Source organism: Sciurus carolinensis, chromosome 6 (genome assembly GCF_902686445.1).
Source record: "Sciurus carolinensis chromosome 6, mSciCar1.2, whole genome shotgun sequence".
In the NCBI taxonomy this organism is placed as follows: domain Eukaryota; kingdom Metazoa; phylum Chordata; class Mammalia; order Rodentia; family Sciuridae; genus Sciurus; species Sciurus carolinensis.
Window position 1 is genome coordinate 63,992,352 of NC_062218.1, and position 23,179 is coordinate 64,015,530.

General features: G+C 35.0%; 1 protein-coding gene across 2 annotated transcripts in view; it reads right to left on the bottom strand.

Moving 5' to 3' along the window:
• Positions 1-23,179, bottom strand: part of Ap3b1 (adaptor related protein complex 3 subunit beta 1) — a 246,636-nt gene that overhangs the window by 193,970 nt on the left and 29,487 nt on the right. For both annotated transcript variants that reach the window (XM_047555616.1, XM_047555618.1), the window contains exon 3: positions 7,814-7,888. In XM_047555616.1, coding sequence (XP_047411572.1) covers positions 7,814-7,888 — 75 coding nt within the window. The remainder of the gene's footprint in view (positions 1-7,813; positions 7,889-23,179) is intronic.

Consider the following 23,179-nt stretch of genomic DNA (forward strand, 5'->3'; position numbering starts at 1 on the left):
AAAATATGAATACATGAAATGATACAGATGGATCTTCTGGTTTCCTAAGTAAAAGAGGTCAAACACAGGAGATGCCATATTGTATAATTCAATTAATAAGAAAGTTTAGAAATGTCAAAACTATAGTGACAGCAGATCAGTAGCTGCAAGGAGACACCACATAAAATTTTAAACTACAAAGTAGATCATAATCCAAATGTAAAGCTAAAAATAACTCTAAGAACAAACAGGTGAAAATCTTTTGACCTTGGATTAAATACTGGTTTCTTAGACATGATACCTACAACAAAAGCAACTAAAGGAAAAATACATAAATTAAAATTTGTCTAAACTAAAAACTGTGCTTCAAAGGGCACTAGCAAGAAAATGAAGACCCACAAAATGTTAGAAAATATTTGCAAATCTTATGTCAGATAAGGGTCTAGTATCCAGAAGATAAAAATGACTATACAAATGAACAATAAAAGACAAACAATTCAATTATAAATTGTGAAAAGGAACTAAACTTTTTCCCAAAGATGACACAATAATGGCCAACAGATGCTCAGTTTCTTTTCTTTTCTTTTCCTTTCTTTCTTTTCCTTCCTTTTTATTGGTTCTTTTTAGTTATATAAGACACTGGGATTCATTTTGACATAATTATAATTTGCTCTAATTCAGTCACCAGTATTTTCCCTTTCCACACCTTCCTCCCTCCCCCATTCTCTTTCCTCTAATCTACTGGTCTTTCTGTTACTTGCTTCAAGTTTTTTTGTTTTTGTTTTTTGTTTTTAAGTTAGTGTCTTATGGATAAACACGATGATAAGATTCACTATGGTATAATTATATATGTCATAGGAAAGTTACCTTAGATTCATTCCACTATTATTCTTTTATCCCTCCCTTCTCCCTCTCCTCAATCCCCTTTATCTAGTCCACTAATCTTTGTTCCACTTTGATGGAATTGGCTGCACTTTTCCCTTCCTCTCTCTTTTTCCCCCTTATTTTGGGCTAGCTTCCATATATCAGAGAAAACATTTGACCGTTGACTTTCTGAGTCTGGCTTATTTCATTTAGCATGATAGTCTCCAGTTCCATCTACTTACCAGCAAGTGCCACAATTTCATACTTCTTTATGCCTGAGTAATACTCCACTGTATATATTATACCACATTTTCTTTCTCCATTCATCTGTTGAAGAGCACTTAGATTGGTTCCATAGTATGACTGCTGTGAATTGTGCTGCTAGAAACAATGATGTGGCTATATCCCCATAGTATGCTGATTTTAGATCTTTTGGATATATATATTGGAGGAATGGGATAGTTGGATCATATGATGTTACCATTCCTAGTTTTTTGAGGAATCTCCATACTATTTTCCAGAGTAAACTGATATTCTCACTGGAAATGAAATATCAGTGTAGTTTTGCTTTTCATTTTCCTAACTGCTAGAAATGTTGAACAATTTTTTATATATTTGTTAGCCATTTCTATGTCTTCTTTTGGGAAGTATCTTTCTATTAGGGGAATGCAAATAAATATCTCCAAAAGCTATCACTTCACAGCCGGGCGCAGTGGGACATGCCTGTAATCCCAGTGGCACAGGAGGCTGCGGCAGGAGGATCATGAGTTCAAAGCCAGTCTCAGCAACTTAGTGAGGCCCTATGCATCTCAGTAAGATCCTGTCTCTAAATAAAATATAAAAAAGGGCTGGGGAGGTGACTCAGTGGTTAACTGCCCCTGAGTTCAATCCCCTGTACAAAAAAAAAAAAAAAAAAAGATATCACTTCATACCCACTTGGAGGGCTATAATTTTAACACAAACAACTTTTTTTAAAAAAGGAAAATAAGTGTCAGTAGGACACAGAGAAACTGGAACTCACATCCATCACGGGTAGAAACATAAAATGATACAGTGGCTATGGAAAACAGTTTATTGGTTTCTCAAAAATGTTAAAACACTGAGATCCTCTGCAATCCAACAATATAACTCCAATTCCAATGTATATACATTCAAGAGAAATGAAGTCAAATGTGCTCACAAAAACTTATACACTAATGCTCACATCAGCAATATTAATAACAGCCAAAAGAAGAAACATTCCTAATGCCCCACAACTGATGAACAAATAAGTAAATGCAATATATCCATAAAATAGAATATTATTCAGCCATAAAAATGTATTGATGTACCAGGCACAGTGGCACACGCCTGTAATCCCAGAAGCTTGAGAGGCAAGGCAGAAAGATCCAAGTTTGAAGCTAGTCTCAGCAATTTAGCAAGGCCCTAGGTAACTTAATGAGACCCTGTCTCAAAATAAAAAATAAAAAGGGTTGGGATATGGCTCAGTGGTTAAGAGACTCTGGGTTCAATCCCCAGAACAAAAAAAAAAAAAAAAGTATTAATGTAACACTACAACATGGATGAACCCTGAGAACATGCTAAATAAAGGCAACTAGACGCCAGCCATATATTGCATATGTCAAAAGAAAAAATAATAAGACCATTTAAAAATTTAATTGGTTTTATTTGCAATTCTAGAATCCAATAACACTTCATTCCACAAAACAAAATAAGTGTTTCAATGAGCCAAGCCAAACAGGAGGTCATTTTCACAGACAATAGACAGGTGAAGAAAGCAGAAACAGAACAAAAAGTGGAGTGGTAATTTCCAAGTTACTTTCTTCATAATGTAGGCCCAGGAAGATGGAACAAAAGAAAAGTGGTTAATATCGGATTATACTTCAGGCACTTTTCTGTTTAGGGTTTAAAGCAGAAGGAACTTAATATTATCATTTCAATTGAGAGTAACCTGTTTGAGAAATTTGGTTGTTACCCCTCTCAGGTCAGTTAATAATTTAGTTTCAGTTCGGTGACGTGAACTTCAGCATAGTGACTCTTATTTCAGTCAGATCTGTTGGGACCTAGTGCAGTAAGTAGCCTTGCCTAAAACAATGACTTCCTATAATTTTTACAAACATATGATTCTATATGAAATGCCTAAAATAGGCAAATTCATAGAAACAGAGAGTAAGGTGAAGAGAGAGTAAACTGCTTAAGAACATGCTGGCTTCTTTTTGAGGTGAGGAAAATGCTATGAAATTAGATGGTTGTGATAAGTTCACAAAACTATGGATAGACTAAAAATAACTGAATTCAACTCTTGAAAGTGAGAGACTTATTTACATCTCAATAATGTTTTCTTAAAAAGATTGAATTTAAAATAAAAATAATATCCATGTATTTGGGGAATTTTAGCATAAAAGAAATGGGAAGATGAACAAATGAGAAGTTTATAGCTGTAAAGTTTTCATACTATATGTGAAGTCAAATAATCACCATTTGAAAGTAGAGTGTGTTAATTTAAAAATGTACATTATAAACCCTACTGCTCAACTGTAATAAGATATACACTGGGTGGGGGAGATAGCTCAGTTGGTAGAGTGCTTGCCTTGCAAGCACAAGGGTTTGATCCCCAGCACCGCAAAAAAAAAAAAAAAAGAAAGAAAAAAAGATATACACTGTATGCCCTAGAGAAGGCACCTACTAAACAAACAAGCTTTAAGATTATACACTTCGTTAAGTGAAGAAACTTGCCTCCACCCTTAATCTCTATCTTTTACACTCTTTTCACCTCTACCCAATAAAAATGTGTGCCCTGATGTCACAAGGTCCTTGGAAATATTCTATGTTTTACTACAGCCTAGGGCACAGCCCCAACTCTGGGGATCTCAACAAATCAAGCCCAGTCACTTGCCCCAAAAACCAAGTGGAAAAAATAATGGTAAAAAATAGGAAAGGAACCCTTAATCAAGTTAATGGCTATACTCAGAAAACTAAGAGAACCAGCATTTCTAGTCCTGACTTCTGGGATACTGACATGAGCTCCCACACTACATAAACAAGGGGGACCAGAAGTATATGCACAGTTAAGTAATCTTGGTCAACTGTGGTCTGGTTGGTCATTATCTCAGGACTGGGATCTTGTCAGCTGTGATACAAAAGTTACCATTGCCTGAGGAGTAGTTTCAACTCATCACAAGATAATTACTGATCAGACCTGTTGTTCAGAAAATACAAGATGACTCACTCTGAGGAAAAGAAACAGATGCAAATGGAGGCAGAGAAGCCAAGCTTTTACATTCCCAGGTCCAAATGAAGAGTCAGTATTTTTACCTGATATGTGGAAGCTAAATCAAAATAAGGGGGAGTGGGGAGAAAGAGAGAGAAAGGAAAAAATAAAAGTGAAAAGGAATTTCATCAAAATAGAGGAAAGATCAATAAAATAGATGAAGGGTATTAAGGAGGAAGAGAGACAGGAAAAAGGAAGATCAGTGGAATGAATCTGACTGAACTTTCATATGTACATACATCAAAATACCACAGTGAATCCCAAAATCAAGTATATCAACAAGACACTAATTAAAAAAAAAAAAAAAAAAAACACTATAAATAAATTGCAGAAACATCTGCAGATTAAAGGAAGGGGAGCATGGGGAGGAATGGAAGAGAAGGGGAGAGGGGCAGTGCTGGGGACCAAATTAGAACAAATTTATTCCATGCTTTTGAGATTATGTCAAAATGTATCCTCATGCTATATATAACTAAAAAGAATCGATTTTTTTTTTTTTTAAGAAAAGAGTGAGTGTTTTTAGCAAAAGCTCCTTAAAGTCCTTTTTACAAGTAGAGACTGCTCTTTCTGCCAAATTCCCCAGATTCAAAAATTAGTGGTAGGCATAATCTGGGATGCTCACAATTGGTACTACAGGAAAATACAAAGCATATGTGCTGATGTATTCCCTCTCATGCCTGGAGTAAATACCACTATTTCCCACTAAGTAATAAAATGATAAAATGTGGGTTCAAGTCCCAGCCCTGACACTGCATGAACTTGGATGGGTCCCAAAGTTTACTCTGCCTCAGGTTCATCTTTTGAAAGAGATTACAGGCAGTAGAGTTATTGGGGGGGGAGGGGACCATACCATAATAAAAAGTAAGAAAACTATGTATTAAGTCTTGTCCCAAAAAATCTCATATGTTGAAGGTTTGGTCCCCAAGGCAGCAATGTTCAGAGGTGAGGTCTTCAGGGAACAGTTAGATCAAGAAGTCTCTGTTTCATCACTGGATTAATAATTTGAAGTCATTATTGGGAACTGTAGGACATAACACTTAGTTGAAGGAAGTAGTTCACTGTAAGTATGACCTTGGAGAGGATGTCTTGTCCTGGGCCCCCTCCTCCCACCATACCCACTTGCTTCCAAGCTGCCATGAGTTGAGCAGCTTTCCTCCACAACACCCTTCCACCATGATATTCTCTCTCATCTCAGGCCCAAAGCAATGGAGATGACCAACCATGGTCTGAAATGTGCACTGAAATAAACTTTTCCTCTTCCAAATTGTTTGTGGTACTTTGGTCACAGCAATGAAAAGCTAAATAACACAGGTAGTTTATTTTGTTGTCTATGTATTATTATCTCTTTGGGGGCCTCAGTATCTTCATGTACTAAGTGGAGAAAGAAAAACTATACAACCCTTACTTAAAAATGAAAGCTAATGCCTGAATCTTATGTGAAAACTATTTTTTAAAGCTGTTCTACTTAAAGGATGAGTGACAAAGCACCATACAAACCCTTGAAGTTTCCACAGAAAGCATGTAAAAAATTCTAAGGGACCCCAGTATCCATTCCAGCCCCTGACATGTAATATTACCACCACATCAGTCTGCTGAAAAAGCCTCAACTGATCTTCATATGAGTATCACCTAAAACTACTCTCTCCCAGTATTTTAACTCTCAAAGTGCTGCCTTGCTTTTCATCCTTTTCACTCTCAGCCTCTCACTATCATGGAACATGCTTCTTCCTCTTCTCCATCTATATTCCATTTATCTCACTGAATTTCCAAATCCCTTAAGCCCATTCCTCATCCTCTCACTAGCATTCCACTGGTTTCTATTACAGGACACTAGCCTGATTCCTTCATTGACTGACCTCCTTTTGGTCCCATTAATGCAGGTGAGTATATAGGCTCTCTTCTAGCTACCTTCTCTCTCACTAGGATTCACCTCCACAGTTTCAACTCTCTGCAAATAGCTCTCAATCCTAAATCTCTAGCCACAATCTCTAAACTAAGCATCAAACCTCAATTTCCAACTGAGGAACAGGACAGTTTCAGCTGAATGTTCCATATTTCAAAATGCTTCCACCAATCAATACTGAAGATGCAGAGAAAGAAAGAATACAGCTGTCAGCTGGGGGTGTATGCACACACAAGATTCTGAGTTTAATACACAGCACCACCATAAATAAATAAATAAATAAATAAATAAATAAATAAATACACACACGTACAGTACTAAGTGTATATATGCATAAACACATAGGAAATAAAAAATAGACTGTGTGTTTTTGAGTACATAATTATAATAGCACCTACACCTCACAGGGTTAAAACTAAATAAGTTAATTTATGTAAAGTACTTGAAAATGCCTGAAAAACAATAAACACAATAAGTGTTTGCTATAATTACTACAAGATATACTGTTAAATAGTATAAGTGAATACTGTCCATAAAACATAATGTATACACAATATGTATTTGTATTATACACTTGATCTATTTCATTTGGGCATCACAATATATACAAGAAAGGTACAAATTTACATGTTTAATTAATAATAGAATGTTAATCAATGCTGATATATTGAATGAAAAGATAAATAAGGTGATGACTATAGTGTCATTTTAGGCTCTTGAGGAAACAATGTGAAATTAAAGTCAATGTCCCAATGTCAAACTACTTCCATTTCCAGTTTTAATAAATGGTAGATGCAAGGTACACTTCATCTAATCACATTCCTTTACAGGGAGGAGGACTGACCTGATCCAGTACATGTCCTTGGGGAAAGACAAATAAAGCAGGAGAAGCGAAAGTTACCCATCTGTACCCAGAGATGATGTTTTTATCTTTTTCTCTGGTTAATTTTGTTGGCAAGGATGCTCTAGCTATTTAATACCTTCACAAAACAAACAAACTAGAAAAATATGGTCATATAATATATGGAAAACAAAATTAAAATTTGCATCCTCCTGAAATCCCACACCCATGCTTTTCACAAACACTCTCTCTTTCAAACTGTCACCATAACCAAGGTCTCCTCACTCAGAGTGCTCCTGTTTGTTCATTTGTTTTTTCATCTGCCATGAAATACCAAACAGTAGCAGTAACACATTTTAGATTTTATGGAAGAAAAAGCTCTAAAGCTTTAAATTGAGAAAGTTCTATCAATTAACCAGACTTTTTCTATACACAGTTGGAGAGGGGTTATAACTTTAATACTAGACTGTATCAGTACAGTGTTTGAAAAACAGTATTTTACTGGGTAGAATACACTAATTCAATAAATTCAAATAATACATACTGAGTGCTTAATACATGTCATGAGTAGTATGAGAATCTTGGGAAATATTCCTGGGCTCTGTCATAAAATGTCAAAAGCCTCAAATCTTTTGGGTCTGGGAATATTTGATTAGGAGTAGGGGAGAAAAATTAAGTCCCTAGAGCAAAATCTAAACTAAAAACACAGCAAGTTACAATCATTCACTCAAGTGAAACAAGTTCAATTTTAATTTTCACATTTGCCACCAAAAATTCAAAGCTAAGTTATATCTACTTTTTATTCTAATTTATCTACATTTAAGATTAGACATTTTAACTATAACGAAAATCCAATGATATTTAAATATATTTATTACATTTCAAAGTAACTAAAAAAAGCATATGGTCCCTTTATAATAAAAGGAATCATAAAAATCATGAATCAAAAGAGTACCTCAATATTTTTACTGGCCACATTCTTCACAACAGCAGGGAACAGTTCAGATGCATTTTTCCCTTTTGCAATCATCTGAAGAATAAAAGAAGAATATGAGGGCAAAATTTCCTTTTAAGAATTAATAATTTCTTGTTTAATAATATAAATTCACAAATATATAGACACATTAAGGAAGAAAATACATAGTAAGAAGACAAATATTAAAATATGTACAATATTTTTCTCTGGTTAATTGTGTTATAAATACTTCTTAAAATATTCATGCTGTTTTTTATATTTTTAGTTCTTAAAATAAAGATGCGCTGCATCTGCAGTGGGACTAGGGGATAAAGGTTAGTTTGAATCCTTGGCTTTCTTTTCAGATTTCTCTACTTCTCCAACCATTACGTTTTCAAGTTCCCTTTATTAAACCCTCTTCTTTTGCCCAGTGAAGTCCCAAGCTCCACCATCCTTTTCAGTCTCTGGAATTCCCTAGATTTCATGTGCTCTCATGACTCTTACCTCTCTATGTGAGGACACTTCCCCAAAACTCAAGCCCAAATTCTGAGCCCAAGTTCTACATCTCTAAGTAGACATTGATTAGATGTCTCTCATCCCAAAGTTCCTATGCCTAAAACCAAACCCATTTTTCAAGATAAAATGACATTTCATGGCAGAATTTCCCATTTCTACTAAATCTCCCAGATGACAGAAACCACAGAATTATTCTGGTCTCTTCTCACAACTACACAGTAACTAGGTTCTGCTGTTACTTCTTACTACACTCACATCAGAGCCTTCTCACTGCTAATATCCTAGTACAGAATGACATCACCTAACACAGAACTTTCCAACAGTCTCCCTTCATGCTTAATATTCTACAATGGGGGATGAGGTATAGCTCAGTGGTAGAGAACATCCTAGTATACATGAGGCCCTCAATTGGATCCCCAGCACTACTAAAGGAAAAAAAAAAAAAAAAAAACTTGAAGAACTTTGCACATATCAGCCCTTCCTCAAAAATTTCAAAAGCTCCTGACTGCCTAGTGTCAAACTGTTTCACTTAATATTAAAATGCCCTCACAATTTGCTCTAACATCCCTTCTTAAGCTTCTTGACCTAATGTTCTATGTCAGTGCTATTACCTAGGTAAACTGATCTTATTGCCAGAACACTACCTATGCTTTTACTCATATCACATTCCCAACCAATTCATTTTACTTTTCTAAGTCCTACCCTTCTATCTAAAGTATCAAAGTATACATGGTATCCCTTGCTAAAGCCATCTCCTAATACCTTATGTAAGGTCCAATCCTAATTTCCTCTAGAAAATTTTAATCTGTAATTTTCATTTGGAATTATCTATGTGCTATCTTATATTTCTATTTATTTTACTTTTATATCAATCTGTATTCTCATTTCCTTCTCTCATTCTCAAAATTTATCTTTATGACTTTAAATAGCCTGGACTACTAAACACAAAATAGAAAGGGATTCCCTATGAATTACATTACACACCATATCTAACAAACTATCTTAAAAAGAAGGAAGTACCTTTATTAATTTATAACAAGTGTTATATAAATACTATATATAAACATACTTACATACATAAATAATCCCATTAAGCATTATAATTCCATTAGAATTTCTCATGAGGGGACTTTAGAACATCAGCCATCGCCCCCTTCTCCCTCCCGGGAGAAGTCTGTATTATTACCTTTAAATAAAACCTGCTTAATATGCTTAAAAGAAAAAAAAAAAAAAAAAAAGAATTTCTCATGAGACTTTTCTAAAATGGTAGCTTGATAATACTCTTTAATGCAAGCTGCTCTTTTTTATATTGTTTCCTTACTTGTGATATTCTTTTCAACTGAGTACTTTGTGAATCTGCTAAGCATTGCTGGAGATTCACAAAATAACTTCAGGAGAAACATCTTTATATGATTTGGATACCTCTCTCAATTCCTTATCTGTAAAGTAAGAAGAGTGAAGGATTAAATGCTCTCTACAGCCCTTTCCTTTCAGTCATTCAATGATTACCTCGTCAGAAATTTTTTCCAACTTTATTTTGTAGAATGCTATTCAAAAAGATGTTAATATATGAAGGGCGGGGGAAAACCCTTTAGTCAAATTCAAATATGTGTTGAGAGAATACAATATACCAGGAATCATGCTAGGTCTTGGGGATATAATCATGAATACAAAAATCCTTGCCCATGTAGTCCTTAACAAAGTCTAACCGGAGTGAGAGTCAATGAACAAGTAAATATAAAAAATGAGATGGCAACTATGAAGACAAATACTGCATACTTGAAATAACACATTCAGGAGTAGAAAGACATCAGAGGTGCTATAAGAGAAACAGGAAGTGCTAAGGTGGGAGTGGAAAGCTGTTCTTTTCTACAGGTTGACAAGAAAAGGTTCTCCTTTCAGCAGGAACCTGAGGGAAGAGAGGAAGGGAACCATGGGACCAGCTAGGCAAATAGCAGTTTTAGCATGATTCATTCCAGGAGCAGAAGGCCTGGGTAGCCAGACTGGAGTAACAAGAGGGGAAGAAAGGCAGGAGAAAAAGTCAGAGGCATACAGACCCCTGTAAAGGAGATGGCTTGGATGACAAGTGAAATGGGAAACCACTGGAGAATTATGAAAAGAGGACAGCTGCCACTGGATATTTTACAAGGATCTTTCCAGTTGTAGGGTGAAACATAGAACAAGAGATAGGGAAGCACAGAAAATAATTGGGAGGCCACTGAAATTATCCAAGTGAAAGAGACTTGAGAGACTGTGAGAAGGGGACAGATTTTGGACTTATTTGGAAGTTGGATTACATATGGGATTAAAATAAAAGACGGGAATTAAGAAGGACTACACATGAGTAACCAGAAGAAAGGAACTGTCAATAACTATGATGAGAAAGACTAAGAGAAGCAGCAAGAGTTTGGAGGGAGATAAGAAATCAAGAGGTTTCGGACATTTTGAGGAGGAGTATATGAGCAATGGAAACCATGGGAGAATACAGGAAAGCACTCTGACTGATGAAACGCATTTCAAAAGGGGCCAAATCACTAAGAGAGGACAGATAGAGAAATGGAATCAGGGACAAGCCTTGGTATAATCCTAAATATAGAAGTTGTGGAGAAAAAGAGAAATCAGTTAAGACTCCTTGAAGTTCAAATGAAATGGGGTAGACCTTCTCAATGCTACACCTATCTTTTCAGGTAGCGTTTTTCTTCCACCTCTTCTCCTTTCTACTTTAGGTAAAACCCTGTTCTTGGTTCCCCTCGTGCTCCTTTCCCCAGAACAGAGAGCATGAGAACTGAGAGAGCCACATTTGGGCCCTGTGCAGAAAGGAAGATTCACAAGTAGAATCCCATTAGTAAGTTAAATTTTTATGTTTTTATGTATCAGAAAAAAACTTAAAAAACATATTCAAGTACAAATTAAAGACTCTAAACTCAATGATTTTCATATAAAAAGAATGCAACTACTATGATGCTAATAGCCATGAGAACAAAACTTGAAAATAGGAATATTCAGGTAGAAATTAGAAGACCTTACAGATATTTTTAAAAACACCATGTTTTAGTCCATTTTTTCGCTGCTGTGACTAAAAGACCGGGTCAGAACAATTTTAAAGGAGGAAAAGTTTATTTGAGGGCTCAGAGTTTCATAGGTCTTAGACTACAGAAAGCCAGCTCCATTCTTCCGGGCTAGAGGTGAGGCAGAACATCATGGTAGAAGAATGTGGCAGAGGGAAGCGGCTCTCATGGTGATCAGGAAGCAGAGAGAGGGAGACTCCACTGGCCAGATACAAATATACACTCTAGTCATGCCCGAATTCCCACCTCCTCCAGCCACACCCTACCACTCCATTTACCACACAGTTAATCCCCATCAGGGGATTAATTCACTGATTGGGTTAAGACTCTTACAACCCAATCATTTCTCCTCTGAACCATAATATACCAGCAAACCAAAATAAATGACTGCACTGTGATACTGGAACAAGAATCAAGTCAGATCAGATGAAGTCACAGAGTAGCATGCTTGTCTATCTCAATATCTGTGTATCCATCTATCCTGAATATTAACGGTAAGATTCACTGACCCAGAGCAACAAGGAGGATTTGAAACTTCTGCCCAGAAAAAATTCAGACCATTTGGAGAAGTAGTTCCTGAAGTCATAAAACATTGATTCTATGAAGAATCTCATTTCAATAAAACACATAAAGTGGTTTTTAAATTTTAATTTCCACTTTTAAAATTAGTGATCAAAAAAATCTCATTATACATATAGGAAATACTGTTGCCAGCATGACTCTATTCATTTCCAGGTGTGGGAATGGCTAATCCTTACCTCTGTGATAGAAAAAGAAATACCAGAAGTCACACAATTTTTTTAAGGCTTCTACCTTAATCCCCATCAAATATTCCTCCCCTGGATTAAGAGCAAGAATTCTGAGCAGAGTCCACAGAACAGGGAGGGTCACAGACTCATGTGTGTTCCCCTACCTCCACTAGAAGGCAGAAAATGAGAGTAAAACTTCCTCAAGAATATTCATTCTAGTCTAGTGTGCCCCCAAAACCCAATCAATTCACTGTATATTCTAAGAGCCTTAATTGTGTAGAATTTGTCTGGGGGTACTGCTGGAAATAAAGTGGGGCAATAATAATGCGTGCATTTACTTGCATTTACTCTTTCAGAAGGGTCTTCTTTTTCCCAGGTTTATGGACCTGGTACAGAAAGTACTGCTCTAAATTCCCTTCTTCCCACCCTGTGCTTCTTTCTAATTAGTGGGAAGAGGGAGAATGAGGGAGGGAAAAAGCAATGAAGTAAAAATGTTTGATGTGGATGCCTTGGACTTCAGCTAGGAAATTCTCTGACTACAACAATTTATGATAAAACAAAGTCAGATGGAATCAATCTAAGTCTGAGGAGTCCCCTAAGGAAGAGGAGTTCAAGTCACTATCTTCATCTTCATCTCCACTGCTGGAGCCTGAGTAGTTGCTTCCTTCAACCTCTTGAGATCCAGGTCCACCCTGTACTGTTTTTACAGCTCTTCAGACTGGCTTTTATATGGTTCCTTCAGGCTGTGGGACATGCTGCCAGTGTCCGCCAGTCTCTACTATGCATTTCCTCACAGGTGAATGTTGCAACTCCCTTCGAACCACGAATCTTAGTGAAATTTATGATATCCATTTATGGGAAGCTTCTTGAAGAATCCATGAAATTTCACCTTCTTGGAATTTTATTGTTTCTGAAATAGACAGCAAAATTTTCACATTTCCTTGTAATTTTGGGGGAGCCTTAATTTGGTACCTCTTGTGGACATCAGATTTCTTGGAGCCCTGGACTAGATTAGGGTGTTATTCCCTGAAATGAGTCAGTTTTTCTTCAAACTCCTGTTTCTCCTTCAGAAATCCTCCATGTATTTCTCCTTTATTTACTCTGCGAGTTGCTCATATTTCTCAGACAGGCCCTTGGTCAGCAAATGGTTGAGCAGCTCAGGGTACATTTGGGAGTACAGTGCCCACTTTTCCTTGTAAAAGAAGATATAAGCAATAGGGTTTCTGTGGGGGAAGTCTGAATGTGTCTTTGTATTTTTGTTTTGTTTTGCCTTTGAAGGGATTTTTAACACATTCTTTGGCTTCCAGGACTAATTCTATTTAGGTACACAACCTTCTCAATTTGCAAGAAATCTCTAGCCATTTGAGTTTGCACATTCCTCCAAAAAAAAAAAAAAAAATGTTTAAAAGCTATTTTCTCCCTGTCCAGATGTGATTGGGTTAATTTGAATATTTTGTTGTCATTATACAGCACTTTATTCTCCATATTTTCCAGTAACCTCAGGCTGTTTTTCTAGGACCAGTAGTCTTGTGATGCTTAATCTCTGGGCCACTTATAAGGTTGTGCAAACACTTCAATAGGAGCTCAAACTTCTTCATTCTCACAAGTCAGCAGATAATTTATTTCTAAAAGTCCTACAGGGTCTGTGATTCTGCATTTCTAAAGATTTTATAATTGATCTCACCAATTCTTGCAATCCATCCAATTACCTCAGGTTTTCTATATCTTCTGGTCTCTGAACTGCAGCTGTAACTTCCAGAGGTTTTTCTATAGTTTAACAAACTCCAAAGTGCTTATGGTGTTGGAAGAATGGTGTTACTCCAGATGTATTCAGAAATGATGTCAGATACTCTGAACTTCTTCTGAAGCAATGCTTCCTGCAGTCAATGTAAGAAGCTTCCCTGAACTACTCCAGCTCTCTCAAAACTGATAGGATCTTCCAAGCACAAACATCATAGGAATTTTTCTTGATTATCCTTTTCTTACATATGACTTATTTATTTTCATTCTTTGATCTTTGGTGGTCTCATCCCAATATCCATATTCCTTGGACCATGGATTCACCTTAACGGCCATGTAATACGGAGAATTTGCTTGATTGGTCCTCACTTCAGTACTCTTATATTCATAAGAGACAGGGATGTAGTTTAATTTTCTTAAACTGTCAGTCTAGTTTTTACACAATACAATGCTGATCTCATACACTGAACTCAGAAATATTTCTTCATAATCTATTTTCTGCAAGAGTTTATAGAGAACTGGAGTTGGAAACTTTGGTGGTGGAGGGTACCAGGATTGAACTCAGGGGCATTCAACTGCTGAGCCACATTCTCAGTCCTATTTTGTATTTTATTTAAAGACAGGGTCTCACTGAGTTGTTTAGTGCCTCAATGTTGCTGAGGCTGGCTTTGAATTCCCAATCCTCCTGTCTCATGCTCCTGAGCTGCTGGGATTATAGGCATGAGCCACCACACCCAGCTTGGAAACTTTTTTAAATTTTTTATTTTTACAGACTGCATTTTGATTCACTGTACACAAATGGGGTACAACTTTTCATTTCTATGGTTGTACACCATCTAGATTTGCACCATTCCTATAACCATAAATGTACATAGAGTAATAATGTCTGTCTCATTCCACCATCTTTCCCAAACCCGCCCTCTCCCCCATTTCATTTCCTTCTACACAATCCAAAGTTCTTCCATTCTTCCCTTAACCCCCCAACCCTCACTCCCATTATGTATTATCATCCACTTATCAAAGATAACATTCAGCCTTTGGTTTTTTGGGATTGGCTTATTTCACTTAGCATGATATTCTCCAATTCCATCCATTTACCTGCAAATGCCATAATTTTATTCTTCTTTATGGGTGAACAATATTCCATTGTGTATGTATACTACAGGTTCTTATCTAGTCACCTACTGAGGGGCATCTAGGTTGGTTCCACAATCTAGCTTTTGTGAATTGAGCTGCTATAAACACTCATGTGGCTGCATTACCGTAGTACGCTGATTTTAAATCCTTTGGGTATAAACCAAGGAGTGGGATAACTGGGTCAAAAGGTAGGTCCATTCGAAGTTTTCTGAGGAATCTCCATACTGTTTTCCAGAGTGGCTGCACCAATTTGCAACTCCACCAGCAATGTATGAGTGTGCCTTTTTCCCCACATCCACGCCAGCACTTATTATTGCTTGTGTTCTTCATAACAGCCATTCTAATTGGAGTGAGATGAAATCTTAGGGTAGTTTTAATTTGCATTTCTCTAATTACTAGAGATGTTGAACATTTTTTCATATATTTGTTAACTGCCTATATATCTTCTTTTGTAATGGATCTGCCCAGTTCCTTAGCCCATTTATTGATTGGGTTCTTTGTGTTTTGGGTGTAAAGTTTTGTAAGATTTTATAAATTCTGGAGATTAGTGCTCTATCTGAAGTGCGTGTGGAAAAGATTTTCTCTCACTCTGTAGGCTCTCTTTTCACATTATTGATTGTTTCCTTTGCTGAGAAAAAAACTTTTTAGATTGAATCTATCCCATGTATTGATCTTTGCTTTCATTTCTTGCGCTTCAGAAGTCTTGTTATGGAAGTCTGGTCCTAAGCCAACATGATGAAGATTTGGGCCTACTTTTTCTTTCATTAGGTGCAGGGTCTCAAGTCTAATTCCTAGGTCCCTGATCTATCGTGAGTTGAGTTTTGTGCCGGGTGAGAGATAGGGGTTTAATTTCATTTTGCTGCATATGGATTTCCAGTTTTCCCAGCACCATCTGTTGAAGAGGCTATCTTTTCTCCAATGTATGTTTTTGGCACCTTTGTCCAGTACGAGGTAACTGTATTTATGTGGGTTTGTCTCTGTGTCTTCTATGCTGTACCATTGGTCTACCTGTCTATTTTGGTGCCAATATCATGCCATTTTTGTTACTATTGCTCTGTAGTATAATTTAAGGTCTGGTATTGTGATACCTCCTGCTTTACTCTTCCTGATCAGGATTGCTTTGGCTATTCTGGATCTCTTATCCTTCCAAATGAATTTCATGATTGCTTTCTCTATTTCTATGAGGAATGTCATTGGGATTTTAATTGGAATTGCACTGAAATTGTATAGCACCTTTGAAGTATGGCCATTTTGACAGTATTAATTCTGCCTATCCAAGAACATGGGAGATCTTTCCATCTTCTAAGGTTTTCTTTAATTTCTTTCTTTAATGTTCTGTAGTTTTCATTATAGAGATCTTTCACCTCTTTTGTTAGACTGACTCCCAATTTTTTTTGAGGCTATTGTGAATAGAAATGCATTAGATTGATGCGTGAAAACATTTTAAATGAGAAATTCAATTACTTTCAGGAATACAGGACTACTGAGGCAATCTAGTTCTTAAGTGAACTTGGTAGTTTGTCTTTCAAAAATCTTCTTTGTCCTTTTGAAGAAAGTTGTCAAACTGATGGCTACAGGAATGCCTGAAGTATTCCTTAACTATCTTTTCAATGACAATAGTCCCAATCTTCCATTCCGGATATTGGTAATTTGCCCTATTTTTTGTTTAATTGTTTTTTCTACAAGTTCATCAATTTTCATTAATCTTTCCAAAGATCAGTTTTCAAATTCACTGACTTTTCTCTATTGCTTTGCTCTCCTCAATTTCACTGATTTCTACTCTACCTTTATTATTCCTTTCCTTCAGTTCAATTTGGCTTTAATTTGTTCTTCTGTATTTAAAGTGGATGCTTAGATAATATACTGCAAATTTTTCTTTTTAAATGGAATCTTTTATCACTACAAATTTCTTTTATGCACTGCTTTACCTGAATCCTCAAATTTTGATATATAGGTTTTCAGTTTCATTCTAATTTCATGATAACTTTCAAATGACTCATGAATTATTTAGAAGTTTGATGTACAATTTTCAAATATTTAAGGAATTTCCTTATCTCTTCCAACAAAAGATTTAATTCCATTATCATTGGATAACAAATTTAAAAGAACTGAAATCATCCATAGTATGTTTAGGCTCACTTTATGGCCTGAACATAGTCTAGCCTGCATGTTTAAAGAATGTGTATATGGCTATTGTTGGTTAAGTGTTCTATAAATGTCAATTGGGTCACATTAGCTGGTATTATTCCAATCTTCAATATCCTCACTGGTTTTTACATCTCATTATCCTCCTGATTTTTAAGAAAAAAGTGTTGAACTCTTTTTGAATTGGTCTAGCTTTCCCTCTAGTTCTAACAGGTTTTTGTTGTTGTTGTTTTATATTTTGTTTCATTTCTAAGGCCCTGTTGTTAGGCACATTTAAGAGCTTTATGTCTTTTTGAGATACAACTCTTACTGTTACATAAGGTCACTCCCTATCCCTATCATATTATGTGTTCAAAAGTTTACTTTCTCTGAATAGTCACTAAAGTTTTTTTAATATTTGCGTGATATATATATATATATATATATATACGTATATATATATATATATACCTACCCTTACAATCTATGCCTTTATGTTAAATAATGTAATTTCTTTTAGAGAGCATACAGTTGTACCTTGATATTTTCATCCAATCTGATGATCTCTTTTAATCAGGAACATTAGAATTACTTCTATTTAATGTAATTATTGATATCATTAAATTCAGTTCTACCATTTTATTACCCATTTTCGGTTTAGTCCCTGTGTTTTGTGTTCTGCTGTTTAACTTTTTTCCCTTGGTTAAATTTTTTTTAGAATTTAATATTTTAAACTTACTTATTGGGTTTTTTGTATAATTTTTAATTGCTCTTTCTCTAGTGACAAAGAGAGAAATATAGATAGATATAGATATACCAAGTCTTATACAGTCTACTTGGTTAACACAGTACCATTTAAAGTAAAAAGTAGAAACTTACAACTATACAGGTTCTTTTAAACCACCTCCCCACTAACCTTTATATTGCAGTTAACACACACACACACACACACACACACACACACACACACATATATATATATACACACCCATTAAAAATACCTCTAAGACATTGGGATAACTTAAGAATAAAATTAATCCTTTAAGTTTACTCAGATATCTATCATTTTGATTGGTCTGCCTAAAAATCCATCTGATACCATTTCCCCTCAGCCTGAAGAACTTCCATTAACATTCCATGAAAGCAGGTCTACTAAAAATGGATATTCTTAATGTTCTTTGTTTGTTCTTTATTTCATTTTCATCCTTGAAGAATATTTTCACTGGATATAGAATTCTGGGTTAACAATTCTTTCAGTAGTCTAAAGATGTTGTTCCACTGTCTTCTGGCTGCCATGGTTTCTGAAGTGAAATCTGCAGTTATTTTAAATCACTGTTCTACATGAAATGTATCTTTTCCCCCACGGGGCTATTTTCAAATTTTTTTCTTTATTTATGTTCTTCAACAGTTTGATTACTATGGGTATACATGGTCTTCTCTTGATTTATCCTGATGGATCCTGATTTAATAGATGAAAAGAAGCTTCACTGAGCTTATTAATTTACATCTCTTATCAAATTTGACAAAAGGGGACTTTTGTATGTGTGTATTACTGGGGACTGAATCCAGGAACTCTCTACCACTGATCTACACCCCCAGTCACTCCCTACCTTTTTTTTGTGTGTCAGGGTTTTGCTAACTGGCTAAGACTGACCTTAGACTTGTAATCCTCCTGCCTCAGTCTCCTGAGCAGCTCAGATTATAGGATTGCGCCACCATGCTAAGCTTAAATTTGAGGAATTCTCTGCTGTTATTTCTTTAAATATTTCCTCCTGCCCTCATCTGCTTCTCTTTCCTTTCTTGAGTTCAATTTGATATATATTTTAGGACTTTTGAAATCATCCAACAAGGTTCTGAAGCTCTGTTCATTTCCTTTTAATTTTTGCTATTCAAAATGACTTTCTTCTAATCTGTCTTCAACTTCTCTTTCTTCTGTTGTCTCTGGCTACTGAGCCAATCCAGTATATTTTTAATTACAGATCATCTACCAGTCACATGACAGAAATTTCAACAAATTTCTACATAGAATGAACATAGCAGTTTAGAAAATAACCATCTACCCATTAGTCACAACCTGAAAAACATGGATATAGGACACCACCTCCCCATAGCATAACTTACTATTTAATCATAAGTGAACCTAATATTGCCTACTACTTAAGTATATGATAGTCTCTTGGCTCCTATGTATTGTTTTTTCTAACATCCTCAGAAGCACCTGGATACCAGCATACCATACAAAAGACTATACTACTTATTCCCAAGGATCACTTAAAACAACCCCCCCCCCAAAAAAAAATCATGAAATTTAATTAACTGCTTCACTTAATGTAGACATGTACAAAGTGTGTATGCAAGACAGAGGGAACAGTGCTCTCAGGCTCCTTACCTTGGAGCTACCTGTTCTTCCTACTATATTCTATACAGACACTAATCTTCTAATAATCAACAATTAATATTGATACTATCCTCTTCTTCACACCACTGAGCCTGAAAACATTGATCCTAAGAATTTTGCAGAGTCTATAACGGAACCAATCTCAAATAGAATTCTGGACAACTACAGACACATCTAAAGCTCTCTAAGCATTACCTAACCAGGGGTGGTGGGGTAAGTGGCATACAAAAACATTCCATAGTTCAAAAGAGGGCTTACTGAAGAAAGAAAAACAGATTCTTTAAAAAACACTGGAAATGTCCGATTTATATTCTTAATGAGATCTGAGGGAATATGGCATTTCTGGTAAGAAGAGTAACTTTGGATTATGAAAAGAAGCTTTCCGATGAAGATGTCACTTCCACATTTTAAAATATAATAGGAGAACATAAAATAATGACAAAAATCTATATTGAATTACAATGCCAGCTTAAAACATTCATCCAGAAATCAGGAAAGGATAAAAAGACAGTATCAATTGACAGGTTAGAAGACAGAGACATGAAGGATAGATCCAAGAAATGTAATAAACACATAATAGGAATGCCATAAAAGAACAGGCAGACTGACAGAAAAAAATAAAAAAGAAAATAAATAACAAGAAAATTTCTCTAAGTAAAAGACAGATTTAAGATTTTAAAACAAAAGGGTTCATTAGTTGTATAACAAAGCAGTGAAGGAAAATACAACATAGATCATATCTTTTTTTTTTTTTTACAGTCTTTTACTCTGGCAACATTGTAACTTAACTCCCTAAAGATAATAAAAGTAATTAATTTCTAACATCAGTACGCATGGGATTCATTTGAAAATCCCAAGTTTGGGAGAAGAAAAATAAGTTTATAACCCTACAAATGCCAATACACAGATCATATCTTGATCAAATTTCTTTTTCCTCAATATAATCACAGTTGTGTATCTAGACAGATAAAATAGGTTTCCCAGAAGAGAAATAAAAAAGCAATCTGGTGGGGCTGGGCTGTAGCTCAGTAGCAGAGAGCCTGCCTAGTACGTGTGAGGCACTGGGTTCAATCCTTAGCACCACATAAAAATAAACAAATAAAATAAAAGCATCCTGTCCATCTACAACTACAAAAAAAATTTTTTTTTTTTTTAAATCTGGTTGCTATCACACTTCTGCTTCATCCATCTAAACCCAGAGGAAATTAAGAATAAAATCTACACAATTTTAAGGAGAAGAAAACCCTGCAACCCAATAATTCTATTAAGTAATGTATGTGCACACGGTAAAAGAACAAAAAACAGTTCCAACATGAAAGAACTCAAAAAATGCCATCCATAATATCTTCCTAAATGAGATGTCCCTGTCACCTGATAACAAACTAAAAAGTCTCAAGAATGAGGGAAGAGGACATGATTTGGAAAGAAAAAAAAAAAAAAAGTAAAAGCCATGAGCAAACTTAAATGAGCAAGCAGAGACCAAACTTTAAGCACTGTAAACTGATTTTTATTGAAGGATAAAATTTAAAGAGAAAAGGATAGTCTTTTAAACACATAGCAAAAGGAAAACTGGATATTTAGGGGCAAAAAGAAAAAACCTTGGCTCTTCTCTTACAACACATACACCAAAGTTAATGCAATGGATCCTAGTCCTAAACAAAATCTAAAAACGACAAGGGGAGGTCTTTTCAAACCTGCAGCAGGCCAAGAAAGCTTAGATAATAACTCATTTTATGAACCCAGCTCAACCCATATCAGAAACCCTTTCAAAAGACAAAGAGAAAACTACAGGTCATCATCACATAAATACATAAAAATACATCTACTTCAATTCTACAGGATACATGGATACATTATATCCAAGAGTAAGACATTAGAAATATTTAAATATTAAAATATTTCTAATAAAATCAGAAACAAGACAGTGATCCTCTACCATTCACAGTATTCAACATCACTGTAGTGCTTTTATTCAATGCAGACAAGAAAAGTAAGATATAAATATTTAAAATGAAAATATAAATCTATTATAGTTTCCAGATGATATAATTATCTATCCAGAAAATCCAAAAAAAGTACTAAAAAAAAATTGGAAAGTTAAGAGAGTTCACTTACAAGGTGAATGTATGATGACAGAAAAGTCATTAGTTTTAATGTGGGACCATTGGTAATGAAAATCAAGAGTAAAAAAAAAGAAATACAAAGAAACAATCTAATAAGGAATGCACAAGACTATGATGAAAGCTACAAAATATAACACTACTGAAAGGCAGGGGGAGGGAACAAACAAATTCTGCTATCCCAAAGTCCAAAGCCAGTTTTTAAGAGAACTTAACTAGATTTTTATGTTTATTTAGAAGATAAAATTTTTACTTTTTATACCTCAATATTATTCAAAATAAATATAAACGTTTATATTATTTACATAACAAATCATTTTATCACTTTCGTAAGAATAGTTTTTAATTACTAGTAATTTTCCTAGTTTCCCTTCATACATTTACACACTTCCCTTTACATTACATTTATATTTCCCAAAAATAGAGAATCTGTAACCACCAGGTAAGCAAGACTATATTTACATTTTTTTATAATTCACTTATTTACATTTAAATTACATTTATGATAGTCCAGTAGTCTAGATTATGAGAACATTGATTTTATTTATTAGAGTCAAAGGTATAATACAGAAAACACTGTCATACTTTCAGATTTTTAAGTTTTACCCAAAAACTATTTCATATACTTTCCCTCACTTTCTGAATCAAGAACTTCAATAGTATCCTGGAATTTAGTGAAATAAATTATTTTAATGGAATGTTAAGAGCCAAAGTTTAAAGAAATAATTAAGGAAAGTCAAGGGTCATTCTTCTCTTACGTATGGAAGTTAGAGAAGAAAAAGGATCAAAAAGTTGATGGTGGCGGGAATTCAGGGAAAGAGAAAGGAGACCAGCAGAGGAAGAAGGGAAGAAATAGGGGAAGTTTTGGAGAATGAAATTGACCAAATTACACTATGTTCATGTATGAATATGGAACAGTGAATCTCACTAATATGTATAATTACAATAATCAATTAATTAAAAAAAATAAAGTGCTAAGAAAAGTAAAATAAATAAAAATATAGTTGACTATGCTTTCTTCCAACCTTTTTGTTTCCACAGTATTCCTGAATATCATTTTGAAGAGTTGGAAAATATTCCATATTTTATTATCCACTGTTGGGATGTCTAAATGCTTTTGAATTTTTTGCCATCAGAAATAAAAACACAATAAATTAAAAAAAAAAAAAAGATAAAAGAAATAAAGGCAGTCCCTTCTCAGCATACTAATGCAGTACTAAGACCTGTAGAAATACAAACTGAAACCACACAAAGTCAACATAATAATTCAGAAGTATAACTGATCTGTGACCTTTAACATTTCTGTCAAAACTTTAATAACTCTTTGTTACAGGAAAACAGAAAATAGTAAAAATAATATTTATTTGGTGTACTGTCATTTGAAACAGTGAGAATTAACTTATCAAGAGTAGTCTGATCAGGGTTCTCATTATATAACTTATACTGAGCAAGCATCTTTTCTTGACCTTGATAAACTGTCATAATCCTTTCTAAATTTGGATCAGCTTCCAGCA